General features: G+C 37.6%; 1 protein-coding gene across 1 annotated transcript in view; it reads right to left on the reverse strand.

Moving 5' to 3' along the window:
• The window catches only part of zfpm1 (zinc finger protein, FOG family member 1), an 81,426-nt gene that overhangs the window by 10,747 nt on the left and 44,643 nt on the right, over positions 1-26,036 (reverse strand). Inside the window, exon 4 of the mRNA XM_079874761.1 lies at positions 9,681-9,814. Within this exon, the coding sequence (XP_079730887.1) occupies positions 9,681-9,814 (134 nt within the window). The remainder of the gene's footprint in view (positions 1-9,680; positions 9,815-26,036) is intronic.

Here is a 26,036-nt window from a genome sequence, read left to right on the forward strand (position 1 = left end):
GGGCCGCAGAGGAGGACAGCTGAAGGGTTTCTTTCTAATTCTGTCTGTTCTTGCCTGAAGATACAGTCCGTATTGTATTTCATGGGGAACTAGTGCTGATAAGGAGATAGGGCTCCTTTTGTTTTAATTTGAAACCCAATGCTGGAGCCGTCTGTGGCATAAGTGCTGCGTGCTTCTGCTAATTTGTTTCAGACTCATTTAACACGACTCGACTTTAAGCTTCACAAAAGGAGAGGGCAGCCTGGTCAGCCCTCGCCTTTGACAAAACACTTCCAGACAAACGCGCTCTCTAATTAAACACACACACATATTGACACACAGACAGATCTGCACACGCAGATGCACACGGAGAGTAAGTGAAGATGTAAATGGTTATGACCCATTGTGAATAGCGAACAAGAACCGGTTCAAATCGATCAAGACAAACACAGCGGGTCCTCATTCTTATTTGGAAGTGGCGAGGTGACCAGACATCATTCGGGCAGAAAATTAACACAAAACTAAGTAGAAAATGGCCAATATTTCATAAAGATCATCTGACGCACACTGAAATATATTGCATAGGCAAGTCTACTAGAAGTAACATCTGTTGTGACTTGCTAATTAAACATTTATTTAGATGTTATTTTTGCAGTGCAATGATCATTTATAACATTTTTTTTTCCATTTAAGTATCATTTAATGTATCTGAACATCATATTATACCATTTATAAACCATGTTTAAAGCTACACTGTGTTTTCTCCCATCTAGCGGTGAAATTGTTACCAACTGAATATTACTTTCTAGCCCCTCCCCTTCCGAGGGCGTTTTAACTCCTACGGTGGCCGTATTATTTCAAATCTGCCGGCAGTCGCGAGTAATCTCCCCCTCGCATTCGTCACGGTGCCACTGAGTGTAAAAAGGCGAAGCTTGAATTTCCAGGTATGTCCCTCTTTGGCTAATGTATTTTCAAGATGGAGGCGCAACATGGCTGCCGCCATTCGAGCGACTCGCTCGTATGTATTCTAAATGGCAGAATATACACTTACGAGAATACTTAATTAGTTGGTTGAAGTGATTACACATTAATGAGAATTTATCATTTTGAAAGAACTAAGTGTTTTTTGCTAAAAATCAACTTAAAATATTACATAGTGTACCTTTAAGTTGAAACCAAATGTTAAAGACTGGGCAGAGACAGTGTTCACACTGTTTGGTTCGATAAATGTGAACGCTGCCATCCAAACCCTAGTGCACACCAAACAAGCAAAGAGACCACTAAGGTCCACTTCCAAACGAACTCTGGTGCGGTTCGAATTATATATGAACGCAACACGGACCAAAGACATGTAAACGAACCAAAAACAGGAAGATGAGACCCTAAAAAGGACAGAATGCTCAAGTACACCTGTTTTATCTCGTCATAGTCGCGATGTTGCCCATCACAGTTCGGTACAGGCATCAGAACAGTGTCTTCTCGCAGAAGATCTTCGTTTGTATGTGTGACGGAGGGATTCCTGACACTGTTTTGACTCCTTTACACGTTTTACGAGCTCTTCACGAGTTCTCAGCTGGTCAAAATACCATCATATGTAGCTACACACGTACAACGAGCGCATTTATCCCAGCACACAGCATTGTTTTGGATGTTCGGAAAGGTCTGTCAAAAAATACGCAATACGTCATAAAAGCCGATCTGGTTGTGAACATATCCCTATGCCTTTAGGTTCGGTGTTAAAAACGCTAAGCGGACCAGGACTAAATCCGGACCAAACGAACCAAGCAAACCGAACTACAAGTGTGAACACAACCTAAATGTTAAAGGTAATAAATAAGGCTCCACTTTGAAAGAGGAAACATTCTTGTTGTAACAGGCCTAAAAACGCAGGTGACATGTAGTCCTGCCACCTCTGTTCAGCGTGGGTGTGGAGAAATCAGAAAGTAGACTATTGTGAAGGAGGAACGGCACATGTTTTAGTGTGTAACCCTGGTGTTGCTGAATATGCCCCCCACCCCCTCACACACAAGGAACTAGGGTACTTTGAGAACGGCTCTTTAAGCCCCACCGAGTGCGGAGCTTTGAGGAACAGTCTAAGCCCCCTCGTCCGAGCCCTTCTCCCTCATGAATATTAATGACGACGGCCGTGCTTTAATCTGCCTGATCCCCGCACTGCTGCCGCCGCCCTGATAGCGAATCTAATTATTTGGTCTGATATTAACCAGCCCCCTCCCTCCCTCTCTCCTCCTTACACACGCACGCCATCAGGAAAAGAGGTAGATGCACCTTTCCACACAAACACACACTTGTGCACCACCATCACACCACAATAACACACTCTCACAGTCAAGCCTGGTGCGTGCCACTCGCGGCGTTATCGTTCTAAAAAACGTCCTCCTCTCGCTCTGATAAAAGTTGAATGCAAATGATTCTTGGACGATTTTCATTTCGCATTTTTTCTCCTTCCGGTGGGGGAAAAAAATATTTCGCCGTCTCCTTTAAAGAGAGAAACAAGGCCGTATCTCCCCCCAAACCCATCAAACTGACTGAACTCATCTTGCAGCAGCCAAAGGAAAGGCCGGTCTTTCTGACATTCTTAGAAATAATGTATGCGTCTCTGGAACGCACACTCCATATGCTTCGCATGTAAATGTTTAACGCATTAAACAGTGTGCAAATACACTAAAACCGATGCTCATTATGATAGTGTGGAACAAGGTTTTAAAAGGTGTTTGCTCAAGATATGACAGTATGTATCTCACAATGTGTAATCCTGCAGTGGTCTGTGATGAAACACTTGCCAGTGAAAAAAAAGAAGCCCTGGTGTGGACCAGCGCAAGTCATAAAAGAGACTTTGTTAAATGAGGCGTCTACTCGGTGTTAATTGTCTCAATTTACTGAGATTACTGAAGAAAAATGTTTGTTGACTCAGCGATAATAAATATAAGAGGGAAAAGATTAATCAAAACTATAGTTAAAGGAAAATGACAAAAAATAAATTGAGAAGAAAATACAGTAACATTGTGAAATATTATTACAATTTAAAATACTAGTTTTCTATTTTAATATATTTTACGGTAAACGTGAATTTTCAGCATCATTACTCCAGTCTTCAGTGTCACATGATCCTTCAGAAATCATTGTAATATGCTGTTTTGGTGCTCAAGAAACATTTCTTATTATTATTATTAATGTTCAAAACAGTCGCACTGCTTAATATTTTTGTGGAAACAGCGATATATTTTTTCAGGATTCTTTTAGAAAGTTCTTTTATAACACTATAAATGGCTTTACTGTCACTCTTGATCAATTTAATGCTTACTTGCTGATTAAAAGTAATGACCCCAACATTTTGAACTGTAGTGTATGTGAGAATAATCACTGATATCGTTAATATTACAACTTGTAAAACTTTTTTTTTTAAATTAACCAAGTAACATGCTAGTCAGAGTGTGTAATTAATACGTACATTATTTAGTGCAATGTACTAAACAGTATCTAAAACAGAAAATACGTAAAACATGATCATAACCAGGCGTTCTGGGCCCCTTGAATCATTCCTACATTTCACACCATCAGTCACAGCCCTGATAGAACTAAAATTTCATTTTTGTGGATTAAAATTCTATGTCACTTCAGATTACAATGGACTAAAATGGATGCAATACAATGAAATATTAACTAAATTAAAAGAAAAACTATGACTAAAATGAAAACCAACTCTTCTCCCACTGTATGTTTTTTCAGTACCGGTCCTCTCTACCTCTCTTTCTCATTTTTCTGCTTTTTACTCCAGCGTTATCTTCTTCTGTTCCTGTTTCTCTACTATCTCCACCTTTATCCCTCTCCTCATCTGTCCATATCCCTCTTTTCATGCTCCGCCACACTCTTTGTCTCCATCTCCTTCTCGCTATCTATTCCTCTCCATATCTCTCCACGCATCCCTTTCTCACTTTTCCAACCCCTTCTCCCAATCCTATCCCTCTCTGTCTATCCCTCTCTCAATCTCCTTTCCACAGGAAATAGTTTCTTTCCCAAAAAGGGGGGTGGGGGGGTGAAAAAGGGGTTCATACTGTCCCAAACAAAGAGGTCAGTGTGTGAATCCTCCAAAAATACAGAGAAGAAAAGGAAGGGCGATAACAATCAGAAACCTTCTCTCATCCGCCTCTCTCACACACATATCCTTTTTTCCCCTCTCCTTTTCTCCATCTTTCCCTTTTTTCAGGCCTCGTTCGCACACATACAACCGAAAGCACTTACGCACATGTATTCCTATGTATGAACCCAAAGCAAACAGCAGCACATCTCCGCCTACACATCCCTCCAAGAAAACAGCATCCAGGTGAGATGAGCAGCATGCAAATGACATGTAAAAATGGGAAACTGTGATACTTAAAAAGGTGCGATAAGAGATTTGAAAATGAGGCACTCTTGGAAAGCGGGCTCCTGATCTGCCGGTGATCGGGCTCGGAGATAGAGGAAGGTTTCCTCTCTCCACTCCCCACCCATCCTATCTCTCTCTGTCGTTTTCTCCACCGTAAAGCCTGCAAAGCCAAGTACATGACGATGCAAACTGTACGTCTTTACACATATCTGAAGTGATGAGTGTTGTTGCTTCCCACAAACATTTTTTTTTATTAATCAGTATTTTTGTGTATGTGCATATATGTATATATTAGTGTTGTCAAGATACTGGAATTTCCAACTTCGATATGATACCTTGAAAAATATTCTATTACCATTTTTGATACCACAGCCATATATACCACCATACAGATAATTTATCTCATAATTTTTTGATAATGTGGGTAATATTGTTTTACTTTTTTTTTTTTTACATGTTTAAATACAGATTAATGCTCACAATTAAAGTTACAAAAGTTATTCAGTCAAGATCAGAGATTGATTTTCTTTGTCTTTTGTTCTTTGATTAACCTGACAGACAGCACTAGGAATATTAGGCTCCTGTCACTTTAAGAGCTTATGCACATATCCAATATACTGTTACACAACATGTGTTTTCTCTCAACTATTTTTGTTCCAAAACTGACTGTATTTACCTGAATACTCTGCAAGATAGGCATTGTGACATAATTTTGTATATATATATATATATGACCATTTAAGCGCAATAAGCCACGAAAAAGAAGTCAATTTGGTTCTCGTGAGCGATATGAGTGGCGGCTTCGAGAGCTCCACTTATATAGATCAATGGTGCACACGTTTTAGGTGTGAGCGTGAAACCTGCGGGAATGAGTAAAATAATGCGCAATACAAGCACTATTTAACTGGAGTGAATGAGATGAGTGAGTGAGAGGAGGCGGGTGTGTGTCAATTCGCCGTCGGAGAGAAGAGAGCGAGAACGCGCAGCTGGTGTATCGATACTGCAGAATCTATCTATCTATCTATCTATCTATCTATCTATCTATCTATCTATTTATCTATCTATATATATATATTTATTCACATACACACAATATATATGTATAAATATACACATACACAAATTGGAGTATTTTTTTAAAAGAAAGAAATTAATTTTATTTATTGTAAATTCATTTAGTTATTGTAAATTGTAATATTACTTCACAACATTTTTTTTAAATAATTTTGATTTTTTTTAAAGAAGAGACTTAAAGAAGAAAAAATCGTATCGACCCCAAACTTTTGAACAGTCGTGCATTCAATTGAGAAGAAAAAAAATACTAACAGGTACTTTTGTATGGATTATCACTTTGATAACTTTTGATATGTTCTATATTTGTTTTGAATTGAAAAAAAAAAGTGAGGTTTATGTTTAAAATAAAAAAGAGGTAGGAAAAATTATATATTTTCTAAAAAGATTTTTTTTTTAAACTAATTTTATAAATACTTACATTTTTATTAAACAACACAAAAACACAAAATATTTTTTTTGTAAAATCTCTTTACATTTTTATTTTTTGCGAGTCTTCCATTTAAACATGTCCTTTTGATGTTCCAACCTATTCCGCTACATTTCTGCACTTCTGTAAGTGGAGAGCAGAGAAGTCCACAGGTGCCAATGTGTGATGCTCTCAATTGGACTCCCATTTGAAGCTTGACTTGCTTTCCCTTTTATCATTATGCAGATAATTGAGAGAGCCAATAATTAAGGGTATTCATGCATTCCTTTCAGGGAAAAGCATGTGTAGCGAGGGGTAACTCTCTGAGATCACTCTACTGACAGATGTAGATAAACCAGAGATTGGGATGAGGGTAAACAAACCCTATTGGTGCGAGAAAGAAGGGTGGGCGAGAGAGGAAAAAGAGAAAGATGAAGAGCGCTCACCTTCACGTGTCCTTTGTGGGGTGGCAGAGAGGGGGGGGAAGTGGGGCTCCCCCCAAAAAAGTGGGCTGGAGAGCAGTGGGTGGCGGGGCTTATCTGAGCAGTTCTCCTGGAGAGATTATTGGGGGATTAGTTGGGACGCTTGTTTCTAAAACATGATGAAAAGGCGCTCGGTGCATGATAACGCTTTGAACTCCCTACCCGCTACCATCGTGCCTTCGGGCGGCGTTCCACGAAATAACAGGAGAGGCGAAGTGGAAAGAACAATGGCGACGTGGTAGTGGAAGTCGTTCTGCGCTTGTTTGCAACTATAGCGAACGTGTTTTTTTAACCACCAAAAGTCTGACTGACAGTTCTGCTCATGTCAACATCAATAGTAGGCTAATCACAGCATCAATGATACGTCCTTACATGTTTACAGTATATGAATACATTAAGCTATGCAAAATATTGTTATAATATCAAATTTTTACCATTCAAAAATGTGGGGTTTTTAAAGAAATGTGTACTTTTATTCAACAAGGATGCATTATTGATCAAAGACTTTTGTTACAAACGATTTCGATTTTAAATAAATGGTGTTCTTTTGAACTTTCTATTCATCAACAAAATCCTGAAAAAAAATGTATCATGGTTTCCATAACAATATTAAGCAGCACAACGGTTTTCAACATTAATAATATTAAGAAAATAAGTTTCTTGAGCACTAAATCAGCATATTGTATGATTTCTGAAGAATCATGTGACTGAATGCCTGAGAAAAATTCAGCTTTAGTCATTTTAGAAGACTTAAATTGTAATAATATTTCACAATATGACCCTGTTTACACTGTTTCTTATCCATTACATTCAGCCTTGGTGAGCATTTTAAAAACATTTAAAAAATCTTACTGACCCCAAACCTTTGAATGGTAGTGTATATTATAACACTATATAATATGCATAATATTGTATAAAAGTACATATTATATTTATATTATCCATAAATCTGATAATATTTAGTAAAGATGTTTTGATAAAATAAAAAAACACAAAATGTCCTGCCAAACATTATACAGTGATCCTAAAAAGTATTAGAATACTGGCCAATTCAGACACACTTAAAACTGTCTAAATGTAATTATATTAGGAAACAAAATAACAAATCATGCTCATCTGTAAACAAATTATGCTAGAGCTAACTTTTCCTAATAATTTTTTGATCCCTAAAAATCAGTCTTGGTTTATTATGTGATCCAAAAACATTCATACATTTTAAAACGTTTACACATTTTAAGTCTAAATGAACTAATTAACACATTTACTCGTTTTGAGTCTAGTGTTGTATTTTGTTTACATGTCTATTAAAACACAGGTGTGTGCATAACTGCTATTTCACAAAAAAACGTATGTAACGGCAATAACGGATCTGTATGGAAACTGTCACTTATCCAAAACAACTCTTGGAAAAACAACTCAACTTTATGAAATCATGAAGACACCTGAACACAAAGAGACAACTGTTCATATAAGCTTTTTCAGTCTTTGAGTTGTCAATGACATATTCAAATAGATACAATGTTATGGCCGTTTCGTAAATATGCAAATTAAAGATTAACATCAAACAGACAGCTCAAAGTGATAAAGTGACCTGTTAAAACATCTTAACGCCTATGAATTCCTCATGGACAGTAAAATTAAACAAATTAGATGTGAATTAGATGTACTCTTGAATGACCAAAACCAATACAATTCAGTGTGAAATAGGGGTGTGCGATATATATCGTCTCCCGTAATATCGTAATTGTTGTTTTAACGATGTGTGATCTGACATTATTGAGTATTTCCATCACTTTACAAAAACACACCTAGAGAGCGCACGCATACACTATACATGATGTAGTCTAGTTAGACTAGTGCACTTGTGCATTTACAGTCCACGCTTTCACTACGTGATTTAGTCTATTAAAATGCATTAAGAATGCCCTCAATATTCAAGATAAGGGAGCGAAAATAACTCTGTATGTCTATTATATTTATATCATTTAATATAGTTAATATCACACGAAACGCACTCTGCAAAATATTGTCTAATTATCGTTATTGATAAAATTGATATCATCTTATGTCAATATCGCATGCCCCTAGTATGATAGTGTATCTTGTAAGAAATACAATATCACGCTTGACTTTAACTCATTTACAAATAGCACACTTTGCTGTAACCCAACCCATTTCATGTCTCACAGTGTCTCAGATTAAACTCTAGGACAGGGAGACGGAGAAATACACAAGTACAGTCGTGACAGGACGGACCCTGACACCCAGTGACCCCAGCAGCTCCAGACTCAGGAGGATGTGGAGGGACGGCGAGAGATGCCGTAGGAATGTGAGATTCGACACACTATCTCTTGCCAGATACACACTCCTTCAACGAAGTGATAGCGGAGCGAGAGCAAACGCGATAGAATGCGAATGTGAAAGTTCTGAGCCGAAAATCATCAACAAAGCCCTGCCTCGATAACGAGATTTTTTTTTTGCAAAAAGAGAGAGAGAGAAAAAAAAGAGGAAGGGAGAGAGATTAGGAGGAGGTGAAGGAAAGGTGCAGGGAGGGGAGGGAGCGCGGGGTGCACGGCCTTAGAAATTCTCATAATAAATGAAATCTTAGAAATGAGAGCCTATCAAGTAGAAATCAATCACTGGGGTTTGTTGTCCAAGAGGATGGCGCCATACTGAGATAAAAGAGAAGCGTCCGTCTGGGGGGTGGGGTGGGGGGGTCTAGCCAATCACGTGCAGGGACGGCCGAGCGCAGTTCAGGGGAATAAAGATGACACTCGCTCAAAACCTGCACTTCCATTTGCATACACCCATACTCCCGTGGATTACTCCTCACTTTGAATCAGTGCAAAGCAGCCGTCTGCTCATTCATCCTCAATTTAATAGGTTAGCGCCAAGGGGGGTGAATGATAAATTCATTCCTGTTTTACTTAATACACAATACATTTTACTGACCACCTACTCTTGAATCAAACCAGTTTGGAAAACATGCAACATTTTGTATGCATCCATCTTCTATGGAAATCAGCCAAGCGAGGAACTTTGCCTGTGTGTAAGTGTGTACGGGTCTGTGTTATCTTTAAAATGCTTGAGAACGCGGCCTGAGCCAGGAAACCTCTCCCAGAGCTCACATCACATGATCATCAGATGGACCTACAGCACATGACTGATACTCTCATACAACTCAAGGCTACAGTTTATGGTAACATGTCCAAAAACACTGATATTACCAACTCCAATATGGTAATAACATGTTATTTGTTTCTAACTGTAATGTTAGAGTAATGATAGAACATAGGTGGGATAGGAATCTCAACCAAATATCCTCATGACACGATCGCTGACCCCTCACCCTTACCTCATTGGCAGGTCCGTCTGCGGTCTCTCCTGATTGGATGCTGCCAGAAAACGGACCCCACACGGTGTCACCTGACAGGTCCCTGAGGGCCAGGACCTTGAAGTCATCAGCACTGCCGCTTAGCATAAGATCATCTGTTTACACACAGTGGGAGAAAGAGTGTATATATATCAGCACAACAATTAAAAAGAGGAGTGTTCGTTTGTTTTTTGTTGATCGCTAAGGTGATAGCTATTGCTCATACTTAAAAGAATAGTTCACCCAAAAATGAAAATTAGTAAATGATGAGAACATTTTCATTTTTGAGTGAACTTTCCCTTTAAGCAGGGAAGCATCGATATTAAAATTCCAGCTGATAAGCTGATAATTATTTTCATGTTATGGACGATAACCGACAAATGGTCACCGTTAAAATTTTGTCTAAATAAATAACAAATAAAACACTAAAAACCAATAGGCATCACAAATGTATAATGTACAGCATTAAAAAAACTCATGCAGAGATAACATTAAACAGTGTTATTAAATTTGAAGTGTTTCTAAAGATGAACTTTCAGTGAGAATTAGATAATGTCTAATTTTTTTTACATAATATGATAAATAATAATTGAAAGAATAATAAATAAATAATAATACAGGTGAAAAAGATCCCAAAGGAGGGATCTGAGCCATATCTAGGAACCAGAATACCAGAGACATGGAGGCACTTTTGACTTTGTTGAGCCAGCAAGCAACAACCTAGCAATCACATAGCAATGTGCAAAAAAACACTCAGAACACCTTAGCAAACCATTTCTATTTCAGTCATTATCCTTAGTATCATTTCAAAAACAGACTACCAAGTCTAGTACCACTAGGGGGAGTTTGGCGCTCACTGAGCAGTGACACTGGCCCAAAACAGGGACAACTTCTGTACTTCCTATTAGAGATAAGTGCAGTGTGATGGGAGTCAAGGCTTTGGTGAGTCACAAACACAGGCCTAACACAGGAACAAACACAGGCTCCACAAATAGAGATAGCCTATGACAAAGCTGACACAACACCCAACCGTTCACTCAACCTAGTATTTGTGTTTTACAATATACATTTATTAGAAAAGCTCTTCCGCACACGTCCCCTCAACAGTTGGTAACTTTAAAAGTAGAGTCGCTGGAGAGGCCGACCTGTGGTGGTGCTACAGTCCATTCCAGCATCTTCATCCCAGTACAGCTCTGTTTAACTACCCCCTCCCTTTAGCCCCCCCCCAACAGCCTCGCTTTTGGGGGTCGGGCTAAAGTGCTGGGACCGATAAGAGTGTTTGTCTAACACTCTCCATGTCAAAACACTCATCTATCTTCTCTGTATCTATCCCCACCAGAGAACAACAGACAGACGCTGATAAAATGGCTTTCCCACAGCCAAGACGTGGAGCGGGGGAGGGCGTGAGGGAGAGAGAGGGCAACAGGAGCGAGAGAGAGGGGTACATAGGTGGAATGGGACGGATGCTGGACAGAAACACGTCACCGAGTGAGAAAGAGACTTACCAGAAAATAGGGTTTTTCCTGAGTCAAAAATGGTCTCGAACACAGTCATCCACACACACAGTACACACGTGTTTTCTAGTTTGTAAGATTTGCAATATGTTTATTCATAAAATAAAATATGTTCACCGTCAGGACAGATCATAAAACAAAATGCCTAGAACTGTTTTATACTTAAAAATCTGTAAATTTAGATGTAAAAAGTCACTGAGTGACAGATTTAAAAAAAAAAATAATAAAATGAAAGTAACATTAATAAAAGTCTATTATTTTCCATTTACACTCATTTGACATATAGTATCAGACTGTTTTGTTCCATCCATCGCTATGTTATCACTGTCAATCGGTGTCAATCACACATTTAAATACAGTTGTCAATCCTTTGCTATATATAGTTAGCAGCATGAAAATATATCATACAGAAAGTGAGCAAAGATTGCTGCCATTACACTCACTGAAGCTGTGAGTACACAAAGCTGCACTCTTGCGAAAACTCTCGTCATAATCAATGAAGCGGTCTATTCTGTGTACTAACATTTGACAACATGTTTATACTTTGTTGGTTATAATGAAAAGATTTGTGAGCGTGCAGATCTCATCCTGAACAAAAAACTCAGCGGTGTTCTGACTAACACATCTGATTTGCCATTGCGTTCACGCACTCAACAGATATGTTTGTAAGTAATTTTCTACAACGCTCAATGCTGCAAAAACACGTTGTGAATCGAAACCTTTGACGCTCTTCACAGAGCACTTATGCAAACACTCACGGGACCGTTTAAAAGCAGCCGGCTCTCAGAGGGTACCAGTACAGCAGAACAGCAGGTATCATCACATTAAAATGATCAAATATATCTTTGACGGGACAAAGATTAATTTTAGGTGCCGTCAAAATATTTTCAATGCCGGAAAAAGCCTTGTCTAAAAGGCAGTATTAAATGATTAGTTATAAATCAGTCAGTAGTGGGTTTGGTTCATTATTAATGAGAGGCTGGGCCTCTATCAGCGGTCTGAAGTCCAGTGTCATACATCCGCAGCACAGAGTCAATGACTCCTATCTACTGCATGTCTTCTAATCTAAACCCAGCATCAGTACCCACCCTGACCTCTCACATGACCCAATCTTATCACTGCAGCAGACCTTATTACCAATATATCACTGGCATAATTCCTACATAAGCAATTCCTACACCATCTGTGCTCAGCAGATGGTGACTGCCAACAGGTAGATTGTCAAGAGTAAAATCTCAAAATTCTCAGTCTGAATTAGTGAATCAAACGGAAAAAGGTCCAGGTTGACAAAATAAACAAACAAAAAAAATTAGATTTTAAGAGCCTGTTTTACCAAAAATTCTCAATAGCAGATGTTTTTGCCCTTTCTTTTACTCTCAAAAGTGATTCTCAATAGAATCGATACAAAGTTTTAGACAAAACAAAAGTGTAAAAATTAAGACAAATATATCCAATAAAATATATTAATTAATTAATTAATTAATTAATTAATAATACATACCGGTATTACTTCTACTGATAATAATAATTATTAATAAGTATTATAAGTTTTAACAATACATGAAAATTATTCATGGTAATATTAAATGCTATACATAAAATAATATTTAAATAAATATATATAGTTTTTTGTTGGAATAATTCAGTATTTATTGTAAATGATTTATTCGTAAACATCATTGTCTTCAAAAAATTAATGTGCCCTCTTTATCTTTAATCCAAATAACTTCCCCTCCCCCTTTCAGCGACATCGCTTCTCTTCTCTGATGACGTGGCATGAGGGCGGGACAACCTGTCAGTCACATGAGATTGACCAATAGCAAACCACAACAATTCATCCATCCAATCAATTCCCGATGGACAAAGTCAACTCCCGCCCTACACTCTTTCTTGTACAAGAAGCCATTTAAAATGGCTTCTTGTAAATAAATACTTAATTATTCCAAAATATGAATTGTCCCATTTTTATTTCATGGTGACTTTAAGTAAACAGTTCTGTGTAACTTTAACTTTAACTTGTGTTGAACTTTCCATCAAGCTAATTGTTCTCAGGGCCTCTGCTGGACAATTTACAATTTACGAGAACAACCCAAACGGCTTCTCTCGAGTCTAGACCAAGTCGTCTTATCTTTAAAACCCTACCATTTTCCCACACAATACACTGACACAATTGTGACGCTTCCCTTGTGTTAGGCCATAGCAACTTCCCTACAATAACCCCCATCAACCTTATCGATAGCTCTGCGTGACTGGTTCCCAAAAATATACGCCACTCTTATCGATAGCGATGAGTCCACACAGCTCTTATCAATAGCTCTACACACTGGCAGTGTCCACACAGCGCCTTATCAATATGACTGCCTCCGCAGACACCAAAGCGGCCAGTGTGCAATATAAAAAAGAAAATCACCCCATCATTAACACAACACCATCAGACAAAACACAGACATAAAGAAAGAAAGAACGAAGGAAAGAAATAAAAAAAAGGATGAATTCAGCTGCATCACATACAAGAGGGAAACATCCCACAAAAGAGCAGTTCTCGAGCAGCAGTGTGGTAAACACCCTGAAGGCGACACAAATCACTCAATGGTGGGAGTTGAGCAACTAGTCGTACTCACAGTTATCACAGCCACACGCTTCCTTTTAAAGGGGATTCACCTTAGCTTAAAGGGATAGTTCACCCAAAAATAAAAATTCTCTCATTAATTACTCCCCCTCATGTCGTACCAAACCTGTAAGACTTTCGTAAATCTTCGGAACACAAATGAAGATCTTTTTTATGAAGTCTGAGAGCTTTCTGTCCCTCCGTTGAAAGCTACTTCAAAAAGTTCATAAAGAAATCATAAATCCATATAAATTGAGCGGTTAAGTCCAAATTTTCACATGATAACATGATAGCTTTATATGATGAACAGATTGAATGTAGGCTTTTACTCACATATAAAAACATTCATCATCTCACACCTCAGTTATGATAAACAGAAGCTCAAGCGTGTTTGCTTGACGTGCGAGAACCAATGAGGTTCATTCTCGTGTTAAGCAGCCGTCTAAGCTTCCGCAAGAACCAGTTTAAGTTTATGTTCACTGATCAATGTTTATATGTGAATAAAAGCCTAAATTAAATCTGTTCATCATAAAGCGACTGAGTCTCTTCAGAAAATTTGGACTAAGCCAATTAGTTTGACGATCTCTTTATGAACTTTTTGAAGCGTCAAAGTGGTTGTTGTGTAGCTGTCCACGGACGGACAGAAAGCTCTCAGATTTCATCAAAAAGATCATTTGTGTTCCTAAGATGAATGAAAGTCTCACGGGTCTGGAATGACATGAGGGTGAGTAATTTACATTTTTGGGTGAACTAACCCTTTAAGGAAACAAAATGTCCTTCTTAAAACAAACTATTCTATATGAACCTGTTTGTGTTTTACTTCTTACATCATTTGCATGACGGGGTTGTTGATCCCATATATTTTGAGTGAAGCTGGCAGTCAGGGTTATGGTGAGTCATGTTTAGAACAATACTGATTATAAAAAAGCTCAAACTGCCAGAAAAGAGACAAAAACAGAATGCAGTGGAAAACGGTTACTGATGGGCTGTGGCTTTAACTTTTTCCTCTTGGAGTATTATGTATAAAACCCAGACACACACACACACACACATAGAGGGGAAATGAATAAACAGTTGCAGAATTCCATCACGCAAACATCCCAGATTTTCCACCCATGTTGCAATCATTACCTGCGGCATTGTTACTACCATTATGCTAAAACAACTCACTCTAAAAAATGCTGGGTTGTTAGAACCCAATTTTGGGTCAAATATGGACTAACCGAAACGTTGGGTTAAAAATGCAATTTAAAAATGTAACCCAACGGCTGGGTTTGTCCATTTTTAAATTGCATTTTTAACCCAACGTTTGGGTTAGTCCATATTTAGTCCTATAGGAATGCATAGTTAGTCCTATAGGAATGCATAGTACATCAGTACCATTTTGGTAAAGGACAATATTCAATATATTTAGTCTAATTGTGCATGTGTCATTTCCCTGTTTTTACATTTAGGTCATCTAATACTCACTTAAATCTTTAAAAATCACTACTAAATTAATCCTTTTTTAAATGTTTAGAAAATCTGAACATGAATATTCATTTTTCGAGGTGTACATTATAATGTTGTGCTACCTTAGTAGCATTTAAAATGATTGATTTAAGTTATTTTTTTATTTATTTAGACAAAACAGTATAGAATTTTAATTTCAGCCAATTATCAGTAATTAGACATGACACGAGAAATTATTGTCACCTATTTAATATTGATGGTATCCACCAGGATTTAAACATCAATGCATCCCTAAAAACAATGCATGGGATTAACCAACACTATTCATTCCTAGTGAATTCTCCTCTCAATATATTTTGATATTTGACAGGTAAATAAATACTGACAATAAATAAATACTGAATTATATATGAAGTATGCTCATACTTAATATTCCTTTTGGCTTTAACCTTATCAGACATGTTCTTGAAAAACAAACAATCAACCTCATATTCTCATAACAGCAACACTGAGTGAGTTCATCTTTTAAAGCTCCAGTGACTCCTCTTTATTGGCTAAAAAGAGCATGTAGTTATCCAGTCGGGCCCTATTCAGGGTTTCCGTAGCTCTTTGGGCTTCTCTATCAGGACTAATTGATTTTTAAAAAGACTATTGTTGATATCAAATGAGCAGATCGCTCCACAGCCATTGATTTTTTGACACAGTACAACAGGAAATCTTTATCGGAGCCACACTCCGACCCTACGCTAATAGGTGGGGTTTAACCTCTGCTGAATGACAAATCCCACACTTTCCTAACCCATAAAGAGTGAAAATAGAGTGTGTAAGCGTGTTTGTCAGCGAACATGAGTGTAACACTAGTAGAGGAGTGGCTATTCTGTAGTTCATCAGCAGTGATCAACACACACACATACACACACACACACTCACACAGTCCCTGATAACTCACCCAAGCGTCCGTCGGTCAAAGAGTTCGTTTGAGAAGATACAAATTTCTGGGATAGGCATCGTATATTCAGCACGGCATCATTTCCATTTTACCCTTATTTTGCTGGGTAGAGATAAGACACCTGCGTTCGCCACTCTCATCAGATGAGCTTCAACAGAACTTTATCATTGACATTTACTACTGTTTACACAACTAATTTCTCTTAACTGTACTTCTGAACTTTTATCTGACCAACACAAGGCCTGGAGAAGAGCTGATGCCAAACAGCAAATATGCAAAGGGGTAGGGAAGATGAACTACGCTCAAATAGAAAACGTTGCACACTGCTGCAAATATGTGGCTTTGAAGACACACGCCTGGAGAGACAAAGAAAGACTTTAAGTAGTATGTTACATTCCAAGTGCTGGAAAGGGTTTATAATAGAAATGAGGGAAATGCAGGTCTGATGGGCACAGTGAGAAATATATTTAAATCTAATGTTTGACCAAGATAATTTAACCAGATGCAAGGAACCAAGAGGATAACTACTGTAAGAGACAGCAGAACAAACCGTTGTGCAATGAATCATGCTAGATAATTCAACTTTAGCCTACCTAAAGCAGGCTAAAGTGGAACAAATTGTATTTTAAGGGGTCAGAAACTAGGGTTTAGTTACTTCACAGTCATAAACTATGATTTGCTACAGAGACATTAGTTTTTGGAGAGCTTTAGATTGGACAAAAATCTATGTAGTGCAAGATGAGCCATCAGTTTTTGTGGTCCATTTTCCTTCACGTGGAACAATGTACATTTTAAATGCGCATTTATCTGCTAAAAAGGATTTTAGCTTAGAAAAGTATTTAGATTTGCTTCATAGCTAATAGACACATCTCTATTAACTCACATCATTTTGATTTCATGGGGTTTTTAAACTGACGCTTAAACAGGTAATACGTTGCTTTAGGAGAATAGTTTTGTGTTCAATTCTCACCCTTAACGCTGCTATTTTAATTAATTTACACATTTCTTCTGGTTAAGAGACCATATAGATGCTCTATAATCTTCTGTATGACTGCAGGCCTGATCTTGTGTGTGTGCGCCTTTTCAACTGCTTTTCCTTGTCTTCCACCACCGTTACCCTTTCACAAATTGAAAGTGAGGACCTTCCAGAAACTCGTCCTGATAATCACACATAAATTAATTAGAAAATGTTTCTTGACATTCTCGCTGCATAGACAGGGGAAAAGACTCCGGGAAAAGCCATCAAATTAATTGTACGGTATGTGACTTTGATAATTAATTCAATAATTATTTCATGTCTACTTTAGCAACTCCTTCTGGCTGGAAAAAAAGGACATTTTGATGATAGCGGCGTAAGGATTTAGATTCTGAAAGAAAAGTATGGGAAATAACACTGAAATACAGAGGTGAGAGAATTTAAACACTGAAAACAGACTTCAGTGAGTGCATACACACATTGTGAACATTTAAAATGCATGAATATCACTGCATTAAATAAAATATCCAAATAAACAAGTGGAATCTGCAAACAAATGATGCTAGATGAAAATTTTTCAAGCCATTTTAACTAATTGCAACCAATGCCAAAGGTGTGCTTGTGCTATCTTTCATTACAAAAATGCCATTTGCCTTAATACTTTATTATAATATTTTTTTAAGCATGGCTAAACGGTCTAAATACTATTTGAGGACACTGTGTGTGTTGTAACATTCACATACAATGGAATTTAAAAAAATGTTTGACTTAATTTATTTAAAAAAACAGACTGAAATAGGAAACTGTCTATGACTAAAAGTCTGAAGGAAATAAACTTTAAACTAAACAAATATTTAATCTAATTGGATTTTATCCAACCATTAATCTAATATCAATGCAAAACAGCCCTTTGCTGCCCGTTTCTTCACAAGCGGCTATAAAATATTTCTCACATATTTAAACATGATGCAAATGACAGATGCAAGTGGCACATAGAAGAAGCAAGGCCTGGCGGAGGAAAGATATAGGGCAGGAGGGAGGAAGGACAAACTGAAACGCGGGGCAGTGAAAGAGAGACAGGAAGCGGCAGGAAAGCGCAGGCATCTGATAGGGCTGGTAATCGGCGTGGCAGTGTCCCGTCTGCAGCCGCCAGTTCGTGGGCCACATGGAGCAGCTGGGGAGATAGCAGCAGGGGACGGCAGTGAGAAATGTTCCTCTAGATTAAAGCCCACACCTCTCAATCATCAACAGGGTAAGAGAGTGACAGACAGAAAGGGAAGAGTATGTTTTAATTACAGATAAATGCCCCTTCCTACAGTCAATCATCATTGTGTGAGACACACGACACAGGGAAATGCTCACTTACTCACACACGGACGGTTGTTCTAAACAGTCTAAACAGTTTTCATGTGACGTGCATTAGGCTGCCGTTGAGCTCCGTTTAACCACAAGCGTGGGACGATTGTCCCGCAGTCTACTGTGCGCAATTGAGTTCCAGCATTCTGCAGGTGTGTGGGATGAGCGCCAAGAGCAATAATACAACAAATGAAATTCAAACAGTGAAAAAAAAAAAAAAAAAAAAACTGCCAATTTTAAAGACACATTTGTTACTGTTAATTTATGAAATAAGCTTTAACTGAATTGATTATAGCCCATCAGATATTTGAATTCTTGAAAAAACAACAATAAAAAAAGCGTGCATCAATTTGTTTTTTTCAATTTGTCAATTTGGTTCGCCATGACCAAAGTGAGGAAGAAAACGTTTCTTAACAAATTAAAGACATGTTAGTCCAGTAGTAGGGATGCATTTACTCTGTTCCAAACCTTTATGAGTTTGTTTCTTCTGCTGAACACAAAAGATGTTTTGAAGAATGTTGGTAACCAAATAGTTGATGGACCCTGTTGACTTCCACAGTATGGGGGGGAAAAATACTATGGAAGTCAATTGGGCGCATCAACTGTTTCTTAAAATATCTTCTTTTGTGTTCAGCAGAAGAAAGAAATTCTTGAAACTTGAGGTTGAGTAAATAATGACAGAATTTTCATTTTTTGGGTGAATTATCCCTTTAAATTTTAAGGCTGATACACGTAAGCCAATTATTATTTTCATGTACTGACTAATAGCCAATAAATTGTAGATATTAAAATCTGGTAACACTTTACAATAAGGTCCCATTAGTTAAAGTCAACATGAAACGGAAGTTGCAAAAGTCTTTTCTTCTCTGTTGTGATGTATATCCAAATGAAACGGCTTCACGTACAAGAAAGAATGTAGAAATTGCTGTGATCTCATGTGAGTGACAGGTTGTCCCGCCTTCACGCCAGTAAACACGTCATCAGAGAAGAGAAGAGATGCTGCTACAAGTGGGAAGGAAAGTTATTTTGATTAAAGATTACAAGGGAATACGCTTTTTTCTGAACAACATGAATAAATCAAATGTAAATTTTGATTTCATGATGACTTAAACATTAATGTATCAATTAACATTAACTAACTAACAATGAACAATACATTTGTTACAATATTTATTAATCTTTGTAAATGTTAGTTATTAAAAATACCACTGTTCACTGTTAGTTCGTGATAGATCAGGCCCATTAAATAATTTAACAGATACAATTTTGGACTTGAACAATGTATTAATTTAGTATATGTCAAAATTAGCATTAATTAAGACGGATAAATGCTTCAGAAGTATTTTTTATTGTTAGTTCATGTTAAATGATGTAGGTAACTACTGTTAACAAATGGAACCTTATTGTAAAGTATTACCTAAAATGCTATTTTTAGGCAAATTCGAAATAAAAGTATAAAGTCAATTATTTGAAATGCTAAAAGTCGTCATATAATTATAATTCGCGATAATGATGTGATTTTAAGATGTTATTAAATTATTAGTGTTGTTAAAGATAAACTTAAAGTGAGCGCGAGATGACAGCAATGTAAAATGTTACAACATTTTACAGAAACATTTAATTGTAAAAACAAAAACTGAGCATGCAGATAAATATCCAATATATAATCAATATAAACTGATACAGATAATTTACAACTCCAACATGTCAGGTCAGGAATCTGGGGAACACGCTGTGCTGGGATAAGAGGGTAACGTGGGGAAGTGAGAGCGATTGAGAATGGATGTTAACGGTCTGACGCTGGTCCCGCTCTGCTCAGCCTCAGATAACAGCTTCGCCCGAGTCCCTCATAGTGCAGCACAACCACAGCCGGATCTCAGGAAGAAATAATTTAAGATTGCAAAAGAAGGCAAGATAATCAGAATAACTGAAAACCATCGAGCTCACAGGCGGTCTTTCTGATATATCTACACTGCCGATACATTCTCGCCGACACAGGAATGAAGAGAAAAAAAAAACACATTAAAGTTTGGTACACTGGCAAAATACCAGGTGCTGCTGTACAATGTACTATCACTCTCTTAAAACACCTGCTATCATGCTCCTTTTTTACCATTAACCTGTTACACCATTAAACTTGTTAGATTTTACAGTACTCTCTCCCTATTGCATATTTTTCTAAAGAATCAAAACAAAACAAAACTTAATAGTCAGTAGTACACAATTACAGATCTGCTTAAAGTTTATGTACTGGAGACTTTTTATGATTAGTATTTATTTTGCATTTGTATGTGTAACCCAAATCAGCTTAACCACACTAACCACATAACTGACAGCATGTCAAGATTATTAGCATGTTTAGTCTGAGCTGAATTTGTCTGGACAGATACCAACAAAGCGGTTTCAGGTTTCCACTAAATTTCGCTCCCAAAACACATTCAAGAAAGACACAAAAATTCTTTTTTGTACAGCAGGATATAGATCATTAAAGGTCTAGCAAAGCATCAGTGCCACCAATGCCCTTCCATTGAGAGTGACAGCAGATCAAAATAAACTTGTGAATGAATCTTTTGAATTAACTTTGAAATGCTGAGCACAATTGGATATTATATCCATACACTGCAGCGCTCTGATCTAAGCTTCCTCATTCAGCAGCGAAACAATGGGTCCAGGGATGAGATTGAATGACTCGCCAGTGAATTTCACTCCTGCAGTCGGGTGTTGTAGACACGTCTGATAAAACCTCAGACTCCAGGCGCTTTTGTCTCCCTGAGAACAATATAAATATGTTTAACAAGGACTACCACACGCTACTCTGTATAACAATTAAATTCAACTCACTTGTTTGAACAGTAATATTCAGTTTTCTACTTCTAGGTTCATCTGATTTAAAGCTGATGTGCGGGTATTTTACAGTGAAAAAAATAACCACTGTGGCACTATCAAAACACGGATACCCAGACTTCAGGTCCAGTCACACGATAACTATAAAAATAACTATAGATAACTATATTAGCATCCACACCAGCGGACAATCGTTTTGTTTATTCTAAGCGTGTGCTTGTCTGTCACTTTAAAAGGCTTGAGCTTGTTACAGCAGGATGGATTCTGATTGGCTGTCAATGTTTTTATCGTTCATCAGCTGGATAAAATCATTTTGAAAGTGATTCCAACGATATTGTTTCTCTGTGCTGTTATCGTTATCGTCTGCTATTCTTTAATATTGAGAACGCTTTATAGAACTATATCTTTATCGTTATCGTCCTTGGTGTGAACCTTTTTTCCCAGAGGTTAGCGTATTTTTTTCAATTGTTTTCATTGTAAGGGGGTCGTTTTTAAAACACCAGCAGCGTGACAAGGCGCTGAGCATCTATTTCAAGCTGGTTTTCTACCGGTCGCCGAGAGTTGTAAATGTTCAACTTTGGGTAAAACGAAGCTCTCAGAACTGTCACTTTTTACCCAGTCGTCCAATCACAATGGATAAGGGGCGGGACTAGTACCACACCGACCAACCGTCACATTCTGCTAGTACAACGATAACAAACGACAACAACAAGCACTTCTCGTCTTCATCCAAAACTAGTGCCAGAGCAAGTACGTTACATTGTCTCGACAGAAACAAACTATTTGCGAAATCAGATACTAGTAACAGTTCCGCGAATATTCCATATCATATAGCACATATAGAGTCTCAACTGAAAAGAAACTCGCAACACTCTCAAGATCCCACAGCAAGGCGTTTTCAGAAGAGTGTTGGAAACAGCCAGCTGAAAACAATTTGGTCGACACACGGCCTAATACAGCAACACTGATTTGGGGCGAGGCTATATCTTTATCCAACCAATGGAAGACAGGGAGTGTATTCGGGGAAACCTGTTTAAAAACAATCACTATTTTGTAAGAATTTATATTTATTTATATGCAAAAGCCTCTAAGTGGCATTTTCATCAAGCTTGTATATTTAAGTTTAGTAATTTCACTTAAATGACAATTAATAGGTAATTTTCAATGCCATTTAAGTGAAATTACTGAACTTAAATATACAAGCTTGATAAAAATTATCATTCTAGAAGAAAATTTCAGATGGCACTTAGAGGCTTTTGCATCTGAACTCTTCATATATATATATATATATAAATAATATTTGCAGCAACACGTCCAATATGTGTATGTATTTGCACAAACATTTCATGACATTGGACTGACATCCGCAAATACACTTCTATTTCAATTTAGTTCCACTCTCTCACTCTTTCTGAGCTGTGCTGATATGTTTTTAATTTTCCAGCGCTCAGGACTCTTCAGGAGGTCTATGCAGATTTTCCTGCTTCTCTGCTGACGCTGTAAAACCTGGCCAACACCTCCGCACCTATCAGCATCCCTGCAGCCCTCTCATCAATGCCAGTTCCAGCACCCGCAAATAATTTATCAGCATTTAAATGCCACTGATAATATGCACACGCTGCTCCCTCCGATCCCTTATAATTAAATATGATAAAATCCCACCGCACCAGGTAAATAATAATAATCATTATTATCATTGCCATTATAATGCTTTATTGGAGTAATTTGAATAACTTGTGTGGATAAGGAATGCTGGTGGGGAGGGAATGCTGGCCAAGCAGGAACGTTATATGCGGAGCTAGTTTAGTCAAGGTCCTATTCCATCCTGTGAAACTCTAAAAGAGCAAGCGAGATGGAGAGAGAGAGAGAGAGAGAAAGAAAGAGGGGGAGAAGGGGAAGAAGGAGCAACAGTCCGCCAGCTAGAAGGGATTACTGTGACGGCCATTTGCATATCAAGAATTTTAAGCAGAGAGGAAAATATCAAACCCTCCAGCCAGCAAGGTCATTTTGAAGATAATTTTTTTTCTTCATAATTTATTTTGCATATCATGCAGCAGGACACGTTATAGATTAAAAAGCTGCTTTGCCATATCAACCCATTCCTGACACTTCTGCCTCACCACTGCCTATCAATTCATTCAACAGAACCCCACCCTGAAAAATATTCTATAAAGATACAGAAGCAATTAACAAATAACAAGCAAGAATATTCCACGGATGTTACGTATGGATGCTTTAAAGGACGGATAGACCACCCGTGCAAATTCAAATGTGGAAGGTGTCGAAATGCGATATGCGCTATCCTTTGATGATATGGTGAATTTTCCAAAAAATAATAATACCCATATTTTTGAGTGACAATTCTAAATGGATGTATAATACGCTAAAAGGCTCATATCCATTAGATTTTTTGTTCATTTTTAGACAGATTTCAAAGTAAATTGTACCCAGTGTAAAATCATACATGGTAAGATGTGAGTTTTACAGCTTCAAAACTGATAAGGAATATATAAATAAGCATACTTGTTTATTTATGGCCTATGTTCTCTCTATCTCTTTATCTATGAGTTTTGTGTATGCGTATACAATAAAGCTTTATACAAACTGATAAGAATGACATTGGATGAGAAACTGCCAGCTGAGAACTTTCAAGAAACATTAGGTCAATATATGAAAGGTCAAACAGAGATAGAAAACAAGAGAAATTGTCAGTACAGAATGACAAAACACTACATAATGACTGAAAAATATGCAGAAATCATGGGTTTGGCTGCCACTGCACCCATTCCATCCCCTAACGCCCACAAGAAAGAGTAAAACAGGATGTGACATCATCAGAAATGGCCCAGTCCTCTCAAAATGAAGTCAGTCTGGTCGTTAACGCCAGAACTCTGCTAATGACAACAATGCAAAGAAAAATTTACCACAGAACTGAACATTCAGCTCCCAGAGGATTATGAGAAAAAGAGGCAACATACACCAAATGAACGCATGGATAAACACCCTGCGACTCCACTCCTGATGCGGAGGGGCCAAAACAACAAGAAACAAGGAAAGAAGTGCATGTCTGCATTCTGCAGGGGGGTGTTAGTGGGGATGGAGAGACCAGTGGTGGGATGTGGGGTGGTGTGTGAGGGGGGGGGGGGGGGGTGTCATGATGATAAGGGAAAAATTCAGACCGGTCAAAGTTTCCCTTTTGCCAATCGTGCTCCTGATAAAGGCAGCGCCTGCTCCAGTACTGATAGAAGGCCTATCTCTCTCCTGCTCCCCCTTCTTTATTTCTCTCTCTCTCTTGCTGTTTCTCCCCCCTCTTCCTCTCTTCCTCATTCTCCTGGCAGTTAGTTTGCGAAGGGAGGGGGGGGGAAGCCTATCGCGCTCACATCGCCAGCGCTGTCATCAAGCGGCAACCGCACAGCAATTAATATCACTCCAATTACTGTTAAAAGGACAGGCTGGAACAGGACGATAATAAACACATCCTTGACGTGAAAAATTAAAACACACACATGCACACGGGGAGACACACATATTTAGGCGATTTCTAAATATTCCAGATAAAGAAAATGCCTTGCATATTGAATCATGTCATACTCTACTAGATCCCCACTATCGCTATAAGCTGCACTGCTCAGCTGTGTGGTCCTGAGAGAAAAAGATGGAGAAAAATGATAGAAAAAGCCTTATTATGCTATCCAGGCCAATGTTAAAGACTACTAATTTGTTTTTACAGTCAGTGCAGTAAAATGTTCTTAGGATGTTTTCGATTTTATGCAACCAGTTTGAAGGCAAGAAAACAACACAAAAACACCTTAGAGGTTGATGAATACCTTTTTTCATACTTGTGAGTATTTACCAGAGTGATTGATGGAACTCCTAAACTAAGATGGTCTTCATCCGTTTTACTGGTCTCCAGCTGAAAGAGGGCCAAAACGCCTTTAAAACCAGCAAGAGACCAGCTAAGACCAGCATATCCGCTTAGGCTGGTCTAAGATGGGATTTTTTCCAGCAGGAATGGCAGTGGTTCTCAAATGGTTTTGCTTTGGGACCCAGTTTGAACATGAAGTGGCAACCCAATAGAGGACCAAAATTATTTATCATAAAAAACTAAATAAATATGCCCTTGAATTCAAACATTTTAGCTAAGTTATTAATAGCTTATCAAATGTAAAATTGCATTTTGCACTCTTCGTAAACTTTATTTATTTTATTTATTTAATATACAACTATATTATACAACTATTATAAATCATTATGAATATTATATAATAGACAATTATGAAATAATAAAAAATAACATTAATGTTAAATAATATTATATTTATGTTATTAATATTATTTTTATATAACTTAATATTTATCATATAAATACAGCAAAATTCTTAATATTTACATGTATGTCAAGTTAAGTTAAATTCTGTCCTTTACATTAAAGCGACGGATTAACCTGCATGTTCTCTTCTGTTGTTAGCTCCTTTGTACCACAAATAACCAAGAACATAAAATGATCAATGGTAAAAATGCTTATGAATTCATATGCACTAGTTATATTACTTCAAATCAGGGCCGTCTGCCTGAGAGAGACAAGTCCCGACTCTCACAGAGACTATTAGAACATTTCTGAGACATTATGTGGAGTTTT

The sequence above is a fragment of the Squalius cephalus genome, assembly GCF_949319135.1.
Source record: "Squalius cephalus genome assembly, chromosome: 6".
In the NCBI taxonomy this organism is placed as follows: domain Eukaryota; kingdom Metazoa; phylum Chordata; class Actinopteri; order Cypriniformes; family Leuciscidae; genus Squalius; species Squalius cephalus.